Below are 18,743 nucleotides of genomic sequence, written 5' to 3'. Positions count from 1 at the left end.
GGCTATTCCATCCAAGGAAAATTTCTGAAAATCTCCATCCATCCAGTCCGAATCTCAGACTTCCAAATTATCTTTTTTCAGAATCATCCTCAGACGGGCCAAACTTCCCTCCCCCCCCTTTTTTTTTTTTCTTTTCCTTCACCAAGAATGACACCATTTGACTTGAAGCTGCTATTTGAAGTGGCCTACCAACTTAGTAAGTGCTCCACCACCTTAGCAATAGCAATAATAATAGCACTTAGACTTATCTACTGCTTCATGGTGCTTCCACAGCCCTTTACAGAGTCAGCCTGTTGCCCCCTAACAAACTGGGCCCTCATTTTACCGACCTCGGAAGGATAGAAGGCTGAATCAACCCTGTGCCGGTCAGGATCGAACTGCTGGCAGTGAACACAGAGTTAGCCTGCAGTACCGCATTCTAACCACTGCGCCACCAGGTTCTAATGCTTCCTGTTCCCCAGCTTCTTCCCTTGCATTCAGCCAGACTTCTTCAAATCCAAGCTCAGCCAAAACTACTGGGACACAAGCTTTGCCTTACAATTTCCTGTCTTTGAGAGGACCTTAATTTCTCTCGCAGTAGACTGGCAAGGATGGCCCTCAGCGATCGAGACTGTTTAAGAGGCCCTTCCGAATCCAGAACAGGAGTTGCAGGGAAGAAGGAAAACAACCCTGACACCTTTCTGTCTGCTTTTGAGCTGACGAGGTATTCTTGGACTCTTCTGAATGCTTCTTTCCTGTGCCAGCTTCTCTGCTTTCTCCAGTCTGACTCACCCGGCATGTCCACCACAGTCCAGCATGGGTGATCTCATGCTTGTTTCGGCAGGGTGATGAACTGTGACATTAAGAAACAGTGGCTGGTGTGACATTGGGGATTGAGTTTGGACTGACTCATCCCCGGCTCTGGCCCCAACATGCAGCTCAGTGACTGATTAGTGTTAGTCACAGCCCATTGATTCAGCATTTAGAATTGCCTTCTCCTTCTCCTTCCATCTGGATAGTGTAAGGTCTCCTGCCTTGGAGGAAGAGGAGGAGGAGGAGGAGGAGGAGGAGGAGAAGGAGGAGAAGGACTGCGAGGTCCTTGGTGCTCTCGGAGCTTGGTTGTTTTCTTGCAGATGTTTCATAACATCATCAGTACAAAAAGGGAGTGGGTTTGAAGAGAGGAGGAGGAGAAAGAGAAGAAGGAGGAGAAGGAAAAGGACTGTGAGGTCCTTGGTGCTCTCTGAGCTTGGTTGTTTTCTTGCAGACCTTTCATAACATCATCAGTACTAGAAGGGAGTGGGTTTGAAGGGAGGAGGGGGAGGAGGAGGAGAGGGGGAGGGGAGAGGGAGGAGGAGGAGGAGAAGAAGAAGAAGAAGGAGAAGGAGGATGGTGGTGGTGATTTAGGATCAATTCAAACTTTATCAAAAGACACCCTCCTTCTCTTTCTCTTTCTCCTTCAATCGGATACTATAAGGCAGTGTTTCTCAACCTTGACCATTTTAAGGCATGTGGACTTCAACTCCCAGAATTCCACAGCCAGCAGTGCTGGCTGTGGAATTCTGGGAGTTGAAGTCCACATGCCTTAAAATGGTCAAGGTTGAGAAACACTGCTATAAGGTCTCCTGCCTGGAAGGAGAAGGAGGTGTTTTCTTACCTTGTCTTCTGGTGCAGACTGGACAGCCATGGGTCTAAAATGGTATAGGCAGGGCCTCCTGCTTAAGCCGAGGGTTGGACTACAAGACCTCCAAGGTCCCTTCCAACTCTGCTCTTCTGTTCTCCCGCGGGCTCCCCAAAGCAGCACGGATCCCGTTGCAAACTTACCTTTCAGCTGAGCAGGGGGCTTGCAGGCAAAAGAGCACCGCTTGCCCAAGGTGGTGCCTTCGCTGCAATTAAAAGTAGCAGGGTAGACGTGGTGCTGGTCCGGGATCCTGCAGTCAATGGGCTCACAGGATACCCGCTGGTTCCATTCCCCATCGAGGCATATCATGGTGGTGCTTGGCTCCCACTGAAAGGAGGGGAACAGGGTTACTGAAGACAGACTGGGCCCATTTCAAACCAGGACCTTGTATCCTGCAATAGCTTCTCTCCTGGGTTTCCCCCCCCCCCGCCCAAATGGAACCATGTCCAAATTTCCCTTTGGCAAAGGAGGGGAGGGCTCTTAATATACCCTGGGGGCTTCCAAAGAACGTGCTGCTGGTGTAGGGAGCCAGAACTAGACCCCCCCCCCACCCCTGGACGGGATGCCTTTTTGTGGGTTAATATATATGTTTATTCTGCATGTATATAGGAAACATGGGATGATAGGGTTGGGAGGGACCTCGGAGGTCTTCTGCTGGAGCAGGAGACCATGTTCCTCGCGTGTCCAATCACACTTGGCCAGATGTGGTGGGGCATCCCAGAGGCACGATGGGGGCTGTGGTCCAACCGAGTAACCAGAGTAGGGCAGGGTGGTGAAATGAAGTAGGCATCCCTGTTTGCTTTGGAGACAAAGCCCCTTGATCAAAACCAGGCACATGAGTTGGCTCTGGTTCTTAACATCCGTACAAACACATGTGCACACAGACACACACACACACACACACACACACACACACACACACACATTGCTCTGTTGGTGAAATCTGTAAGCCCGGCTGTATTTAGTTAGTGGACTCGCCTTCTCTGGACATTCAGCCTGGCTTGCCTTCCTTCCTTCCTTCCTTCCTTCCTTCCTTCCTTCCTTCCTTCCTTCCTTCCTTCCTTCCTTCCTCCCTCCCTCCCTCCCTCCCTCCCTCCCTCCCTCCATCCATCTCAGCCTCCTTGCAGAACCAGCTTTCTGCTCTTTAGAAAGGGCTTGGCCACAGAGGTGGGGTTCAACACAAAAAAATCCAGGCCATGGGGTAGAGAAGGAGGGATTGTGATCCTGTTTGGTGTGCCACTGAATTAAACAGTCTCTCTCTCTCTCTCTCTCTCTCTCTCTCTTTCTCTCTCTCTCTCTCTCTCTCTCTCTCTCTTCCTTCTCTCTCTCTCTCTCCCCCCTCCTGCTCTCTTCTTTCCCCCCTTGTTCCTTCTCCCTCTCTTCCCTCTCTCTCTTCCTTCCTTCCCTCTCTTCCTTCTCTCTCTTCCTCCCCCTCTCCCTTCCTTCTCTCTCTCTTCCTTCTGTTTTCCTTCCCTCTGTCTTTCTCCTTTCCCCCTCCCTCTCTTCCTTCCTTCTCTCTTTTCCTTCCCTCTCTCTTGTTCTGCCTACTTCTTTCTCTTCCTTCTCTCCCCCCCCCTCTCTCTGTTCCCCAACCTCAGCATAAATCTCTCTCATCCTTCTGGTTTCAGGAAAAGCTGGGGCCTTTCACAAACCATAAGCAACAGAAAACCTCCGGCATAGTCTACGGATATGTTGATAGCAGAGAGTCGGTGCCAAATTAAGACATGTGTGTGCACACACACACACACACACAAACATGCAGACAGAGAGAATAATTGGGGGAAACTATCTGATTCTCTTTTCTTTTTTTCCTGAAAATCTCTGGATTCTCTTTGGCTGCAAAGAGCCCATAAGAGAGAGAAACAAACAAGCCATTCGGGCTTGGGTGGAGTGTGTGTGTGTGTGTGTGTGTGTGTGTGTGTGTGTGTGTGTTGAGGGGGGGGCAGGTTGGAGAAGGAAAAGAGACAGCCAACTTTCTCCTGGAAGAGAAAGAAGCCAGTCAGTGCTGGGGCCGTGTTAGGGTAAAAAAAAAATCTAGGGTAAAAAAAATCTCAGCGTAACGGAGGCCCAGATGGTTGAGTTCGCTCTTCTAAATTGAGAAAACTCAACATATCTTCCGGTTCCTTACGGGAAGACGCCACCCACCAAATTTGCTGGCTGCCAAAGGAAGGCACCTTCGTTTGGATGGTGATAGCAAGGTCAAAGACATCCACCAGACTCTCTCTCCCCAAAGACCTCCTAATAAACTGCCTCTTGGTGTCTTGCAGGCATGAGATTTATCCCTGCTTCTCCTCCTCCTCCTCCTCCTCCTCCTCCTCCTCCTCCTCCTCCTCCTCCTCCTCCTCCTCCTCCTCCTCCTCCTCCTCCTCCTCCTCCGTTTACTTCTCCTCCCCTCCCACCCCTTGCTTTAGGGTTTATTTATTTGCAATGCTCGCGGCAGAAACAGCCCTGCTTGAATCGCTTGGCGCTTTCTTGGCATCTGCCAGTAAAGTCGGGAATGCAAAAAGCAGTTGCAGAAATTGGGTATGTCTAGTTGAATGAAAAGAAGGACCAGGAGAGACGTGATAGCTGTGTTTCAATATTTGAGAGGCTGCCCCAAAGAAGAGGGAGTCAAGCTCTTCTCCAAAACATCTGAAAGCAGGACAACTAATCAAGGAGAGAAGCAACCTAAAACTAAGGAGGCATTTCCTAACAGTGAGGACAATTAACTGGTGGAACAGCTTCCCTTTAGAAATCGTGGGTGCTCCATCACTAGAGGTTTTTGAGAAGAGATTGGACAGTCGTTTAACAAAGGAAGTGATTCGGTTAGCAAAGGGGGCAAGGAAAGTCGTAAAATGGGGCACATAAGTCTCATAAATAAATAAATAAATAAATAAATAAATTTCTTACTTAGCAAGAAACAATTTGGGGCTCAGTTGTGGTTGTAAGTGAAGGATTACCAACATCCGGTGTTATCACAGTCGACTCCCTGCAGCCCCATAGCCAACAAAGACCCCCACAGCAAGGCTAATTTCCCAGCTGGTGAGCCTGCCTCTCCCATCAGTCACCTTGGGGTCTTCAAACATGGCCCCTTCATGACTTGTGGACTTCAACTTCCAGAATTCCTCAGCCAGGCATGCTGGCTGAGGAATTCTGGGAGTTGAAGTCCACAAGTCATGAAAGGGCCAAGTTGGAAGACCCCTGCTATGTACAGTTTGCGGTATGAACACGTCACACGGCAGACGGTGTGCGCCGATTCCACCAACCTGTCTCTGGGGCAGATGGTCGGTTCTGTGAACCCGGAGGACGTAACCTGCCTGGCAGGTAACATTACACTGGGCACCATTGTAGCGCCCCCCGTCGGTGAAAGTCAGCATGGCGTTCTCGATTTCCAACTCCTGGCAGTCCCGGGTCTTGCAAGAATGGGGGACGCAGCTGTTCAGAGGGGGAAGGAAAGGGAGAAAAAAAAAAGGTCTCAGTGAGAGTAGAGTAATCGGACTTGCAAGGTAGAGTATATATCTGGTAGGGTGGTAACGTCCCAAAGAGCACCGTGTTTTCACCTAAATGTGACTTTGGTCTTCTGAAAGTTCTCTTTCCATGTCCTGAAAGAAGCCTCTTTTTCGTACTTCATGTTTAGGATGAGTTAGAATATCCCTTCCTTCCTTCCTTCCTTCCTTCCTTCCTTCCTTCCTTCCTTCCTTCCTTCCTTCCTTCCTCCCTCCTTCCTTCCTTTCCTCTTCCCTCCATCTCTTCCTTCCTTCCTTCCTTCATTCATTCATTCCTCCCTCCCTCCTTCCTTTCTTCCTCCTTCATCCCTTCCTTCCTTCCTTCCTTCCTTCCTTCCTTCCTTCCTTCCTTCCTTCCTCTTTTTGGTAAAAGAAAATTCTTAACAAAAGAAATAAAAACACAAAGAAAAGGCAGCTGGAATAGCTCTGTGGTTAAAGCTTTGCTGAGGTTCAAGAGATGTTGGAATTTATATTTATTGGGTTCTGGGTCTGGAAAAATATCTGGTTAAGAAGTAAAGGATGGAACCTATCCTCCTTCCTTCCTTCCTTCCTTCCTTCCTTCCTTCCTTCCTTCCTTCCTTCCTTCCTTCCTTCCTTCCTTCTTCCCTTCCCTTCCTTCCTCCCCACATGCAATTAACCAAGTTTCTGGCTTGAGTGATCCTGTGATCTACTCTCTTGAAGTCGAATGATGAAGGAGCCAACTCTAACTGCAGGGGATGTTCAGTCTAATTGGTTCAAGGAATCACCATTGAGATGAGCCCAATTTCTGCATGGGAAATGGAGAAGGGATGAAGGGCACAGCACATTTCAATCAGAATAGAGCTGGTAGGGACCTTGGAGGTCTTCTAGTCCAACCCCCTGCTCAAGCAGGAGAACCTAGACCATTTCAGATAGGTGGCTATCCAGTCTTTTCTTAAAAGCCAAAGTACATCTGTGTTTTAAAAACCACATCAAGAGAAACCATTTGGGGATTGGGGAAAAAAAATGAATTAAAGATGCTGAGAAGCATTTTTAATGTGCCGGGGATTCCCTGTGTCAGTGGCACATGGTCAAGCTCAAAAACAAAATATCTTCTCCTAAAATGTGCTGTGCCTCTGTCTCTCGCTTTCTCAGTGTGTGTGTGTGTATTTGTGTATACTACTATCTGTGCTGCACAGCTGTAAATTGAAGGGTGTGATAGAAAACATACAGCCCACCCTGCAGAAGCTAGGCCCTTGGCTGCTTCAACAAATGTGTGGATAATAAAATATGGTTCAGAGGATTTGAGAAAAGCAAGTGTACTACTATCAAGTACGCAACGCACACTCTGCACTTAAAAGGAAAGGAAACCACATGCTATTTGGAGAGGCGAAACCATTTGAAATTGAAACATGGAATTTGTGACCTTTCAGTTGTTGTCTCATGTCAATTCTCTTGGTAGAAGCCGATGGGAATTATATACCATTAAACACGTGGAATAATCTAGGTTCCTCAACCCTAGTTGTTTGGGGCGTCACTAAATCTGACCTCAAAATGCCTTCAAAAGCCAAGGAAGGGGATGGCAGGGCTATGAGTTCCAGATTCCTCAACCCTCCTTGTTCAGGAGACCCCCTGAATCTGACCTCAAAATGCCATTGAAAAACCCAGGAAGGAGATCACAAGGCTATGAGTTCCAGGTTCGTCAACCCTTGTTGTTCAGGAGACCATCTGAATTTGACTCAAAATATCTTCAAAAGCCTAGGAAAGGGATTACAGGGCTATGAGTTCCAGGTCCCCCAACACTCGTTGTTCAGGAGACCCCCCTGAATCTGACCTCAAAATGCCATTGAAAAACCTAGGAAGGGGATTACAGGGCTATGAATTCCAGGTTCCTCAACCCGTGTTGGTCAGGAGACCTCCTGAATCTGCCTCAAAATACCTATAAAAGGTCAGGAAGGGGATCGCAGTGCTGTGGAGGTTCCTCAACCCTCGTTGTTCAGGAGACCCCCTCCTCCCCGAATCTGACCTCAAAATGCCTTCAAAAGCTTAGGAAGTGGGATGGCAGGGCTGTGCGATGCTAACCAGAATCTTTTCCAGGAGACCTTCACCAGGCCAAGGAAAAGCCGAAGAGCTGGAAGAGGTATTGAGCATCAGGCAAATCATTTAAGCTTCCTGTCCAGGCTAAGTCCCACTGGGAAACCGCTCAACATGCCTTGGCAAAAGACTGCAAGCTTTTGATGCTGGAATTTGAATATGAGCATAGATTTATAACCCACTCCAAGCTAGAGACACCAGCGAGGTGATAATATTTCCTCTTTTCGGTTCAAAAGCAAATCTGAGCCGATCTGCAGGAGAAGAGGGGCCCACCACATCAAGGTAGAGGTCTTGCTTTCCAAATCCCTGAATAACAGCCACGGAGAAAGGCCCCTGGAGCTCTCCAGCAGTATCCAGAACAGAGAGACTGTTTCTTTTGCAAAAAAAAAAAAAAAGGAGGAGGAGGAAAGTATAATTGTTTCCCAACAGGCCTTCAAATGTTAATTTTTACATATGGAAGGAGGAGACTTCATCGCTAGCTCACCAAGGCTCGGGAGCTTTTAGGAACAGCTTTGGAACACACCTGGAAAGTGACGGCAAATAAATTCGTTTTTGTGGAGAAGAGACCACCCAGGTTTATACGAGGAGGAGTCAGAACAATTTAGAGTCAACCTCTCTTTAAAGAAGGGTGAAATATCAGCCAGCAAGAGAATAGCAGGGGGAAGTGCAGATTAACATCCAAGGTGGAAACAAACCTAACTATTTGCGCGGGATCCTGTCCCCCACCCCCCAACATCTCTGTCCTTTGGCTGGATGCGCAAAGAAGAAATGCAAAAAAAAAAAAAAAAAAAGCAATTTAGCACCGAGAAGCTAGGTCTGAACCATGAGACATGGCTTCGGATCGCTCCAAAGGAGGCAAGTACGTTCAGAGACCTCCCATTAGCCAGATCCAGTTTCAAACCCAAGGTCCAATTGGGGGATGTTGGGCCAAGCCCCACAGCGAGAAGCTGGCAGAGATGGAAAAAGACTTCCTGGAATAACGGGAGACAAAGCGTTGCTGAAAAACCAAATGGGAATGTTCTGAGCCAGCCAGCCAGACAGACAGACAGACAGACAGACAGACAGACAGACACACCAGGGCTCCTGTGCTCCTTTTCTTTCAAGCTAAAGTCCCTATCACCTCACTGGTGATGGTGAGCTTTTCAGGTACAGATTACTACAACCTGTAGTGGAGGTGAGAGAAACATTAGAGGGAAAGAGGGGAAGAAAGAAGAAAGAGGCAAATGTCATATTAAAGTTTAAAAAAACCCCAGAAAACACAACATGTTGGATGGTTTGAGCTTGTGGGAGTCAGCTGTTCAAAAGAAACAGGAAATACAGCTTTAAACCATTGCTCTTTTTCCAAACAGAGACCATGTTGTTCTCTTTCAGTTAGATGGGAATGGACGTGTTTTATCCTCCAAAGGAGAAATCAGCGTGAGGGAGATTCTAATGGTTGGGAGGTGGGTTTCTTGTCCATACCTCAGCTGGACAGGGTCCAGGAGGTGTCTGAATGTTGGAAGGAAGGAAGGAAGGAAGGAAGGAAGGAAGGAAGGAAGGAAGGAAGGAAGGAAGGAAGGAAGGAAGGAAGGAAAGGAAGGAGGGAGGGAGGGAGGAGGAGGAAGGAAGGAACAGGGAGGAAAATTTGGAGGGAGGAAAGGAAGGAGGGATGAAGGAAGGAAGGAAGAGAGGGAGGGAGAAGGAGGGAAGAAGAAGGAAGGAAGGAAGGAGGGAGGAAGAACTTGGAGGGAGGGAAGGAAGGAGGGACAAAGGAAGGAAGGAAGGGAGGGAGGGAGGGAGAAGGAAGGAAGGAGGGAGGGAGGAAGAACTTGGAGGGGGGAAAGGAAGGAGGGATGAAGGAAGGAAGGAAGAGAGGGAGGGAGAAGAAGGGAAGAAGAAAGAAGGAAGGAAGGAGGGAGGGAGGGAGAAGGAGGGAAGAAGAAGGGAGGAAGGAGGGAGGAAGAACTTGGAGGGAGGGAAGGAAGGAGGGACGAAGGAAGGAAGGGAGGAAGGGAGGGAGGGAGGGAGAAGGAAGGAAGGAGGGAGGAAGAACTTGGAGGGAGGAAAGGAAGGAGGGATGAAGGAAGGAAGGAAGAGAGGGAGGGAGAAGAAGGGAAGAAGAAAGAAGGAAGGAAGGAGGGAGGGAGGGAGGGAGGAAGAACTTGGAGGGAGGGAAGGAAGGAGGGACGAAGGAAGGAAGGAAGGAAGAGGGAGGGAGGAGAAAGGAAGGAAGGAAGGAAGGAAGGAAATTCTAAGTCACTCTAAACATTAACACGAAAGAAGAAAAATAAGTTCTATGGGGACATAGAAAGAACAATTTCAGCATCTTCCTAATCCATGGCCCACCCAGCTGTTTTTTTTTTCTCTTTTCTTTTTCCTTTTTTTTTTTTTTTTTTTTTGGTAGTAAATGCAGCATTTAAAACCAGGACTGATTTGTTCCTTTGCACACCACATTTTCCCCTCAAGACTGACCTGTTAAAGATCCACTGAAAAAAATACAACAACCAAAGAAAGCATTTTCGTCCAGAGAAGAATGAAAAGAAAAAAACCAAAAACCAAACCCAACGACAAAGCTCTTTCTTTTCGTTTCTCCCGCTGCGCATTTAAGGCCAAGCTTGGGGGAAAACTGTGCCGGTTGGACTGAGGTCACCGAGAGAGGTCAGAGGAGGTGGAAATAATCTATGGACCCTGCTCCCTTGTGGGTTAAATGGCCGGGGCCTGTTTGCATTCAGCCAGAGCCGCATGGCTCCCGCCAACAATGGCAAAAGGTCAATCACCCCTTTCCCTTTCGGACGATCCCCTTGATCCCCTGGCCTTCTGAAGTTGGCAGCTAATGAGCGGGTAAAAAGCCAGCCGGGACTTACTTACCTCTGTTCAGCCGAGCTATAGGTCTGTCCACTCTGACAGCTGCTGACAGCGATGGGGTCAAAATCCTGGAAGGAGCGCAAGGCCACCCCGGAGATCGCCACATACTGAGATCTGAAGGTGATGAGAATGGCTTGAGTGTGGTAGAAATGCTGGCTAAGGTCATGGACAACCGGGATAATCAAAGGGTTCTTGCGGCAGCTCAAGCCGTGCTCTCCTGGAAGGGTGGGGGGTGGGGGGGTGAGGGTTGGAGGTAGAGAAGGAAAAGGAGAGAGGGGGGAGGGAAGCAGGGTTGGTGGGAAAAAAGAGAGAGAGAGAGAGAGAGAAAGATGAAAAGGGTCATTAATTGGGCAGAGGAAGCTAAATGGAAAAGCAGTAGCAAAACCGAGATTGTAGAATGGATGGCTTCTTCTTCCAGCGCAGTGGCACCATCAAACATACAGCTATACTTTTTTCCTTTTTTCCTTCCTTCCTTCCTTCCTTCCTTCCTTCCTTCCTTCCTTCCTTCCTTCCTTCCTTCCTTCCTTCTTTCGTCCCTCACCTGCTGCCGATTTTTGTCTGTCTAATTTTGGTTGTGTTATAACCAAGCCAGCATTCTCACCGAGATCGTGACTTTGGTTTTTGGTGTCCACCAGCTGCACAAAAATGGACTCTTGTTTCTGGTCCAGATCCATCTCCAGCCATGTCCCATCTGTTACCAAATGGATGATCACTGCAGCGGCTACCATGGGTCGGGTATAGAAAGCCTGGGGAGGAGAGAGAATAAGGATGTGTGGATCGAGTCTCACTTAAACAAAAGCCCCATGTTTTGTTGGAAGCTTAACCAAGGTTTGTCCCCTGGCCTGTGGAATTTCAATCCCTTGAGAGCAATGGATGAGATGGGAAAGACCTTAAGCCAACAGGGAGATGCTACCCATCTTTATGACCCTCCAGGATTAAAATCCTTAGCAACCTCAATCTCACCCCCACCTGTGAGAACTATCTGGAGACCCACAAGTTGCCATCCCAATCCTCAACCAGACAAGACAGAATCCGATATATGAAGCTTCTTAGAAAGTTCTACCTCAACTTCATGCTCATGCAGAGAGGACTTCCAAGGGGTCAGTTAGATATCTCAGGGGCCTTCAAACTTGGCCCTTTTATGACTTGTGGACTTCAACTCCCAGAATTCCTCAGCCAGGCGTGCCTGGCTGAGGAATTCTGGGAGTTGAAGTCCACAAGTCATAAAAGGGCCAGGTTTGAAGACCCTTGCTCTATTTGAATTCTGGGAGTTGAAGTCCACAAGTCACAAAAGGGCCAGGTTTGAAGACCCCTGTTCTATTTGGACAGTTTTCCTGATCAACCTCATTTTGACTGCAACTTTTTAAAGAAAGCAACAATTTCAATCGGTGTGTATTTAGCACCGACACCAAATGGGAATCCTGCCTATTGCGCAGCCAAGAACCAGCCTCCAACACCGTGGTTATTTCCGAGAAGGCTTCTGGACCACAGGGAAGACTGAAAGTTGCCATTGGAAAGACACAAATGGGAAGAGAGTCTATGAAGCTCAAGATTTTGTCGGGTTTGGGCATGCACAGCCGGAGAAGCTAAAGAAAGTGGTGATCCTAAGACTCTTGAGGAAGCAGTAGGGTATCATCTAGCTAGCCTTTTGCATTTATCTGGGTCTACCAAAAAAGTCCATTGTGGTTCACCATCAGCAGACCTTCCGTCCCACAAAAAACACACCAAATTACAAGGCATCTAAACAAACCAGCGTTTGTCCTTGAAAAGTGACAAAACTCTAGGGAACAGACTTCCTTCTGCTTCTCTTTGAACCTCATTATTTTATCTACTTGCATTGCATATTTACCTTTAGCCAGAAAACTGTGTGAGTGTGGTTGGCAGTGCAGGGATACCACGCATATCGGGCCATAGCATCGTTGAAATCGTACTCCTTGGTCCGGCACATCTGATGAAAAGAAGAACATAAAGTCCGGTAAACAGTCTGATGTAACATGTGACTGACCAAAATTAAAAGGATGATTTTTAATTATTTTAAGTGAATTAAATCGAATTGTCGGAGCGTCCCACAGTTTGTTATCCCATGGCAAGTTGGCCATGGTGAGTTGTCTTGTAGCGGGTTGACTGTGGTGAGTTGGCCATGGCGAATTGGCCACAGCGAGTTGATCATGTTGAGTTAGCCAAGGCAAGTTGACCATGTTGAGTTAGCCAAGGCAAGTTGGCCATGTTGAGTTGGCCAAGGCAAGTTGGCTGTGTTGAGTTGGCCAAGGCAAGTTGGCTGTCACAAGTTGTTGTAGACCCCATTTAGCACTATTTTGCAAACCCAAGGCATAAAGATATCAAACCAAATCAGTTTATTACAGCCACATGGCTAGAAGCAATAAAATATCCAATTGTAAGCTACTTACATACATACATATATAAAAAAATGCATGAATAAGAACACATATAATACAATTAACTTTGTCTTTAAAAGAATATTAAACAGATCTAAAATAATATTTATCTTATTTATGTTTTCAATGAATCTGCTGTGCAGAATCTAGCCACCTGTCCTTAAACAACCACTGTGCAGAATCTAGCCACCTGACCTTAAACAACCACTGGAGATAAGTAGCGTCAGAACGGCCAGGATATCTATCAATTATTGGGAGGATATAGTTTTTTCGAATATTTCTATAGAAAGAGCATCGAAGGAGTATGTGTCCAATGGTGTCCACCTCTCCTGAGCCACAGAAGCAGAGTCTTTCTGTCAACTTGCCGTGCAAGATGGACGATGGAAGCGCAGGGCACCTTGTGAGCAAAAATGTTTTCTGATGGTTTGCTGACTCCAACTGGCTAAGATAACTGGTGGGAGTAACAATATATCCAACAGAGTCTTCAAGCTTCTCTTTGTGGAGAACTCCCTACATTTTCAAGAAGCTCAAGACACCCGAGGGACCAAATCTTCTAGAATCCCTCACTTCTGGGTCTATTGGCATTTCAAAATTGTACCTCAACAAGACCTTGAAGGTGTGAAGATCTCCACCCTTGACCTACAGTCCAGATAGCTGCTCCTCAAAACTTTCTGAGAGAAGGTGAAAAATACCTCTGCTTCTAACCATGGGTGTTCTTATATATTTTTTTTTAAAAGAGAGCTTTAAGACATTTTGTTGCAGAAGGAGAAGCCACCAATCTTGACTTCCAGGCCAATGGACACACAATCTAAGATAGGTGGAGGGATCTTGGCATTTAGGGAAGAAAAGCACCATCCTTCTTGCATCCGTCGCTCTAGCAACAACAATGCAAGTTTCATTAAGTGATAATTTGCTGGTCTGTCTTCATCCCTTCCCCCTCCCCCCAAAAATAAAATAAAAATAAATAAATCAGCCCTCTGAAAAAATGGTCGTTCATTAGCTCCAATGACAGGACTGTCCTGGAATCTGAAACAACAAAAAAGATTTTGAAGGGAACGCTGGGAACTTCCACGGTGGCAACCGTGGAAAAGGAATTCCACAGGACCTCAAGTAAGAACATCCACACAGAATAAAACACAATAAAATCAAAATTCAAGTATTCAGAGACCGGAGCCAAAAGTGAAGTCATTATTTCTCTCATTTAAATCCCAAAAAGCTGAGAGAGAGAGAGAGAGAGAGGGAAGGAATCCATGGGCAAAACATAAATCAGGTTTAATGGGTTGGGGAAAAAAAAGTTACTTTTTTTTCCCCCAGTTTCGTTAATTTTTTTTAAAAAAATACAATAAAAATACAATAAAAATAATAAAATAGAAGGGGGGATGGTTTCTGGAAGAAAGAAAAAACCCGAACCGGGACCCAAGTTTTGCCGAGAACTTGCCAATGGATAGTGTTACATTTTACAACAGCGCAAGACTTTACATAAACTATCTCTGGCATTTGAAATTCATTCCAGCAATTCGACATGTATCATATTCAACGGTCTGTCTCGGTGGAACAGGGAGGACTGGTTTTGATTTTAATACCTCTCCCAGTTAGGGGACTGATCCTTGCCCACATCTGTAATTTATACAACCATGGAGCTCACCAAGACCCCATGGTGCACCCCTGCCTTTTTGCAAACCCTTGCAGTGTGCCTCTCCTCTCCTCTCCGTTTCCTTGACCCCCAAGAAGACCGAGAAGAGAAACTGAACTGGGAGGGTGAAGAATGGAGCTTGGCACCCGTCACCTGTCGCTTAATGGATGAGTGAGAACTTGCTTTTAAAAGCCTATGCGAAGAAGAAAAAAAAATAACTTGAGCGAAACCCAAAACCAACCCACGGCTGGGCTTCAGGAAAGTTCCGTTCGTTTAAAATATCCATTTTCTGTTATTTTGTTTTGCTTTTTCTTTCTTTCTTTCTCTTTCTTTCTTTCTTTCTTTCTTTCTTTCCTCCTCCTCCTCCTTCTTCTTTTCTCTCTCTCTTTCTTTCTCTCTTTCCTTCTTCTTCTTTTCTCTCTCTTTCTTTCCTTCTTCTTCTTCTTCTTCTTCTTCTTCTTCTTCTTCTTCTTCTTCTTCTTCTTCTTCTTCTTCTTCTTCTCTTCTCTTCCTTCTTCTTCTTCTTCTTCTTCTTCTTCTTCTTCTTCTTCTTCTTCTTCTTCTTCTTCTTCTTCTACTTCTACTTCTTCTACTTCTTCTTCTTTTTCTTCTTTTTCTTCTACTTCTTCTTCTTCTTTTTCTTCTTCTTCTCTCCCTCTCTCTCTCCCCCTCCCTTCCTCCCTCCCTCCCTCCCTCTCTCTCTCTCTCTCTCTGTGAAGCTCAGCCCCCCCCCCTGTGAAGGATGCTTGCAATCAAAAGCAAGAACTGCTTGGCTTGGTAAGGGTCTGTTGTGCGGTTAAGGGTGAGGTGGGAGGCCAACCATTTTGATAGAAGGGAGTTGGCTTACAGTAGGACAGAATGCCAGAGAGACCTTAAGCCCAAAGACTTTGCGGGAAGTCTTCAAACGAGGCCAAGTTGTCATATAACTCTTAGGATTCTTTGATTGCATTCCTTCAGACAATCAGCGGCCTTATCGGGATGTTTTGGGCAGGCCAGCCGTGCTTGGCAAACACTGTGTTAGAATGCATGTTGTAGCCCCTTTCTAGCCTGGCTTTCCTTCAGAGTCTTTCATTCAGACATACAATATTCCATGAACATTCCTAGTGTTCAAATACTATTCAATGCAGAAAGCAGCCAAAATTATTTGTCTGTCTCACTCTCCCTCCCTCCCTCTCTGCATCTATCTGTCACTGCATCCATCCATCCATCCATCCATCCATCCATCCATCCATCCATCCATCCATCCATCTCCTTCCTCTCCGTCCTTTCTCCATCCTTCTTTCCTACCATTCCCATCTCCTTCCTTCCTTCCTTCCTTCCTTCCTTCCTTCCTTCCTTCCTTCCTTCCTTCCTTCCTTCCTTCCTTCCACAGGTTGAGAATTACTGCTCTGTCTATATCTCTGTTTCTCCATCCATCCACCCATCCATCCATCCACCCACCCATCCATCCATCCATCCATCCATCCATCCATCCATCCATCCATCATCTCATTTATGTCCATTGTTCCATACAACATTTATGATCAATCACCACATTGGAAAATGCCAAACTAGACCTCATCAGCCAAAATACCTTTAACTTGTCATAACATCTGTCAGTCAAGTGATCAGTCAAATACAAGCACAAGAAATATTATACCCAACGATCTCCACGTGTCGAATGGATTCAGTTTTCAAATCAAGAGATTGGAGAGCTATTTGTCCATAATGGTCTAGGGTCTCCTGCTTAAGCAGGGGGTTGGACTAGAACAGGCCTTTTCAACCAGTGGTACGGGTACCACCTGTGGTACATTGGCACCTGGCAGGGGGTACGCAACCATCCTAGAAAAGGGGTAGCAGGGGAGGGGAATGAGCTGAACCGGTGGCAGCACCGCACAAGCCTGACCGAGAGATGGCTGGAGCTGCAGGGCTGTCAGGGCGCAAGTGGAAGCGCCAGGATCAGTGCCGCTTTCCAGCTGCAGCTCAGCATTGATCCTGGCGCTTCTGCTGAGCCCAAAAGAAGCGCCAATCAGCTGGAATGTTGCAGCATCTCCAGGGTCTTGTGATTTCCATTCAGATGCTTGGCAACTGATTCATATTTAGGACGGTCACAGTGTCCCAGGGTCTTGTGAAGTGACCAAAACCTGCTGCAACCACCCAGCAGACTGGGGGAATAAAAACCAAACACCCCCCTCACCCCATCCCCACTGCCAATCCTCAACAGAAACGCTCACAACAATGGAAACCTTGGACAGGAAGAAGAGCACCGCCGGGTGGGCAAGCAGGTGTCTTGCTCGGCTGTGGCTTGGGGGGCACTTTTTTCAGTGCCATTGTACCTTCGGACAGTCACTAAGCGAACTGTTGTAAGTCGAGGACTACCTGTACTTTATCACTTTTTTTCCTTTTTGGGGGGGGGGTCAGGTTTTTGACATCTTGCCAGGCGACTGATGGTACTCGGATGTTGCCTTATCCTAAAAGTGGTTCAATGGGTGAAAAGGTTGAAAAGCCCTGGACTAGCGGACCACCAAGGTCCCTTCTGACAGTTATTCTGTTGTTCGTTTCTGCTTGCAGATGAACCGAATGCCTCTGCATTTTGCTTCCTGGCATCTCCTCTGAAAGCTGTTTTCAATTAGCTATCCTGAGCGCTTCTGCCTTTGAGTGCCTTCAAAATCCAGTTTTGTCCCTTCCACCCACACACACATAGTAGAGAAAGCAAGAGAAAGAGCAAAGAAGGATCAAGATTTGGGTCTTTCCCCTGGGATGCAGTGAGATTTCCCTGTGACTCATGGAGTCCGGTTTTTGCCAACATGTTTCTCCTCACCACTGACTCCCCCCAAGGCTGCCAAACTCTAGAGTTTTCTCCTGGAGTCCTAAGCCCCAGAAATTTCTTTTAGGAGGCCAGGGGAAAAGTAATCTAGCAGTCATGCATAGAAAATATCCATGTCAGCCCCTGAAACCTGCCTCTCCAAACCTCGGTACAGCAGTTTGTGAAACCAGCCATGCTTTGGGTCTGTTGCTTTTCTGCAATGGCAACAGCAATAGCAATCGCACTTAGACTTATATACCGCTTCGTAGTGCTTTACAGCCCTCTCTAAGCGGTTTACAGAGTCGGCATGTTGCCCCCAACAATCTGGGTCCTCATTTTACCGACCTCGGAAGGATGGAAGGCTGAGTCAATCTTGAGCCAGTGAGGACCGAACTGCTGACTAGAGCCACACAGATCACATACAGCCCTGGCTTTGGTTGAGTAATCTTATGTCCAAGAACCATTTGGCTATGTGGCAGTTCTGTTGTCTTAGCCCATGAGTGGGAAAGCTTATGGCCCTTCTCCAGACGTCATGGAACTCCAGTTCCCGTAACTCTTGTTAATGCATATTTTGAGAACTGTTGGCTTTCTGCTCCAGGTTACACCTCAAGCCATCTATTTCTCTTCATTGTACTGTCATAGACCACCCACACTCCCATGAGATTTAATCGTTAACTAAAACAGGAAGCCAAGAAGGAAGGGAGGGAAAGAACATACATTTTCTACTAGAGGGGCAGAAAATAATGTTCCATTGCTACCACTGATAATATCACCTAGTTGGATGATGAGATGTCTGCAAGAAAACCACCAAGCCCAGAGAGTGCCAAGAACCTTACGGTCCTCCTCCTTCTACACAAACCCAACTCTCTTCTAGCACTAATGATGTTACCTAGTTGGGTAATGAAATGTCTGCAACAAAATCACCAAGCTCAGAGACTACCAAAGACCCCACAGTCCTCCTCCTCTTCTTCTTCCTCCTCCTCCTCTTTCTCCTCCTCCTCCCAGCAAATCCCATTCCTTCCTAGCACTGATGATGTTACCTAGTTGGTAATGAAATGTCTGCAAGAAAACCACCAAGCTCAGAGATTACTGAGGATCCCACAGTCCTCCTCCTCCTCTTCCTCCTCCTCCTCCTCCTCCTCCTCCTCCTCCCCTCCTCCTCCTCCTCCACAAGCCCCACTCCTTTCTAGCACTGATGATGTTACCTAGTTGAGTAATGAAACATCTGCAAGAAAACCATCAAGTTCAGAGGCCACCAAGGATCCCACATTTAATATTGTCCTTGCCCAGAAGGTAAACGAGAGATTGATACATCATAGGAGAAGCAGGCGCTTCACCCCATCAAATGATGCTGGATTTCAAGCCCAGTATTATTACAGTAATAAGCCACCATCCTGGCTATTGGGATGATGAAAGTGAGCTACCACAACTTTGCACTCAAAGGACCCTTAGCCTAACCCCCAGAAAGCCACACTTCTAACCCAGTCACAGAGACCTGAGATGACACTTGGCAAACCACAAGACTTGATGAGCACGGAATGTCAACTGGAGAGAATGCATTTACCCCAACGTGCAAGGACAATTTTGCAATCCAGGGCTATATTTATCGACCGCATTTAGAAGATTGTGGTTTACTTAAGGCTGGGCACTTTGGGGAGATGCCTCTGTTGCACTCCCCCAAAACCACAATACAGCAATTGTGTGTCATCTGTTCCTTCATCCTGCTCAAGGTCAGCTCGGTGGGGACCTCTCTTGCGAACGAAGTGCAAATAATGGCTGCCTGCCTTCCACTTGGACAAGCGGATAGACAGTGTCCGTCTCCAACTGTAAATCAATAGGTGCCAGCTATGCTGCAGAGGGAGGGCTCTGAATAGGAGCACAAAGCTTGAAA

At 47.0% G+C, this 18,743-nt stretch overlaps 1 protein-coding gene across 1 annotated transcript in view; it reads right to left on the bottom strand.

Annotated features, from left to right (window-relative positions):
* The window catches only part of PAPPA (pappalysin 1), a 103,316-nt gene that overhangs the window by 14,506 nt on the left and 70,067 nt on the right, over window positions 1–18,743 (bottom strand). The window contains exons 11-15 of the mRNA XM_039350965.1: window positions 11,888–11,986; window positions 10,640–10,784; window positions 10,042–10,255; window positions 4,903–5,071; window positions 1,801–1,984 (exon numbers count right to left, since the gene is read on the bottom strand). Coding sequence (XP_039206899.1) covers window positions 1,801–1,984; window positions 4,903–5,071; window positions 10,042–10,255; window positions 10,640–10,784; window positions 11,888–11,986 — 811 coding nt within the window. The remainder of the gene's footprint in view (window positions 1–1,800; window positions 1,985–4,902; window positions 5,072–10,041; window positions 10,256–10,639; window positions 10,785–11,887; window positions 11,987–18,743) is intronic.

Source organism: Crotalus tigris, unplaced genomic scaffold (genome assembly GCF_016545835.1).
Source record: "Crotalus tigris isolate CLP2741 ecotype Arizona unplaced genomic scaffold, ASM1654583v1 scf7180000018366.374532, whole genome shotgun sequence".
Taxonomy (NCBI): Eukaryota; Metazoa; Chordata; class Lepidosauria; order Squamata; family Viperidae; genus Crotalus; species Crotalus tigris.
The sequence above is the reverse complement of the archived record's forward strand: the minus strand, read 5'-3'. Positions and strand labels throughout refer to the sequence as shown.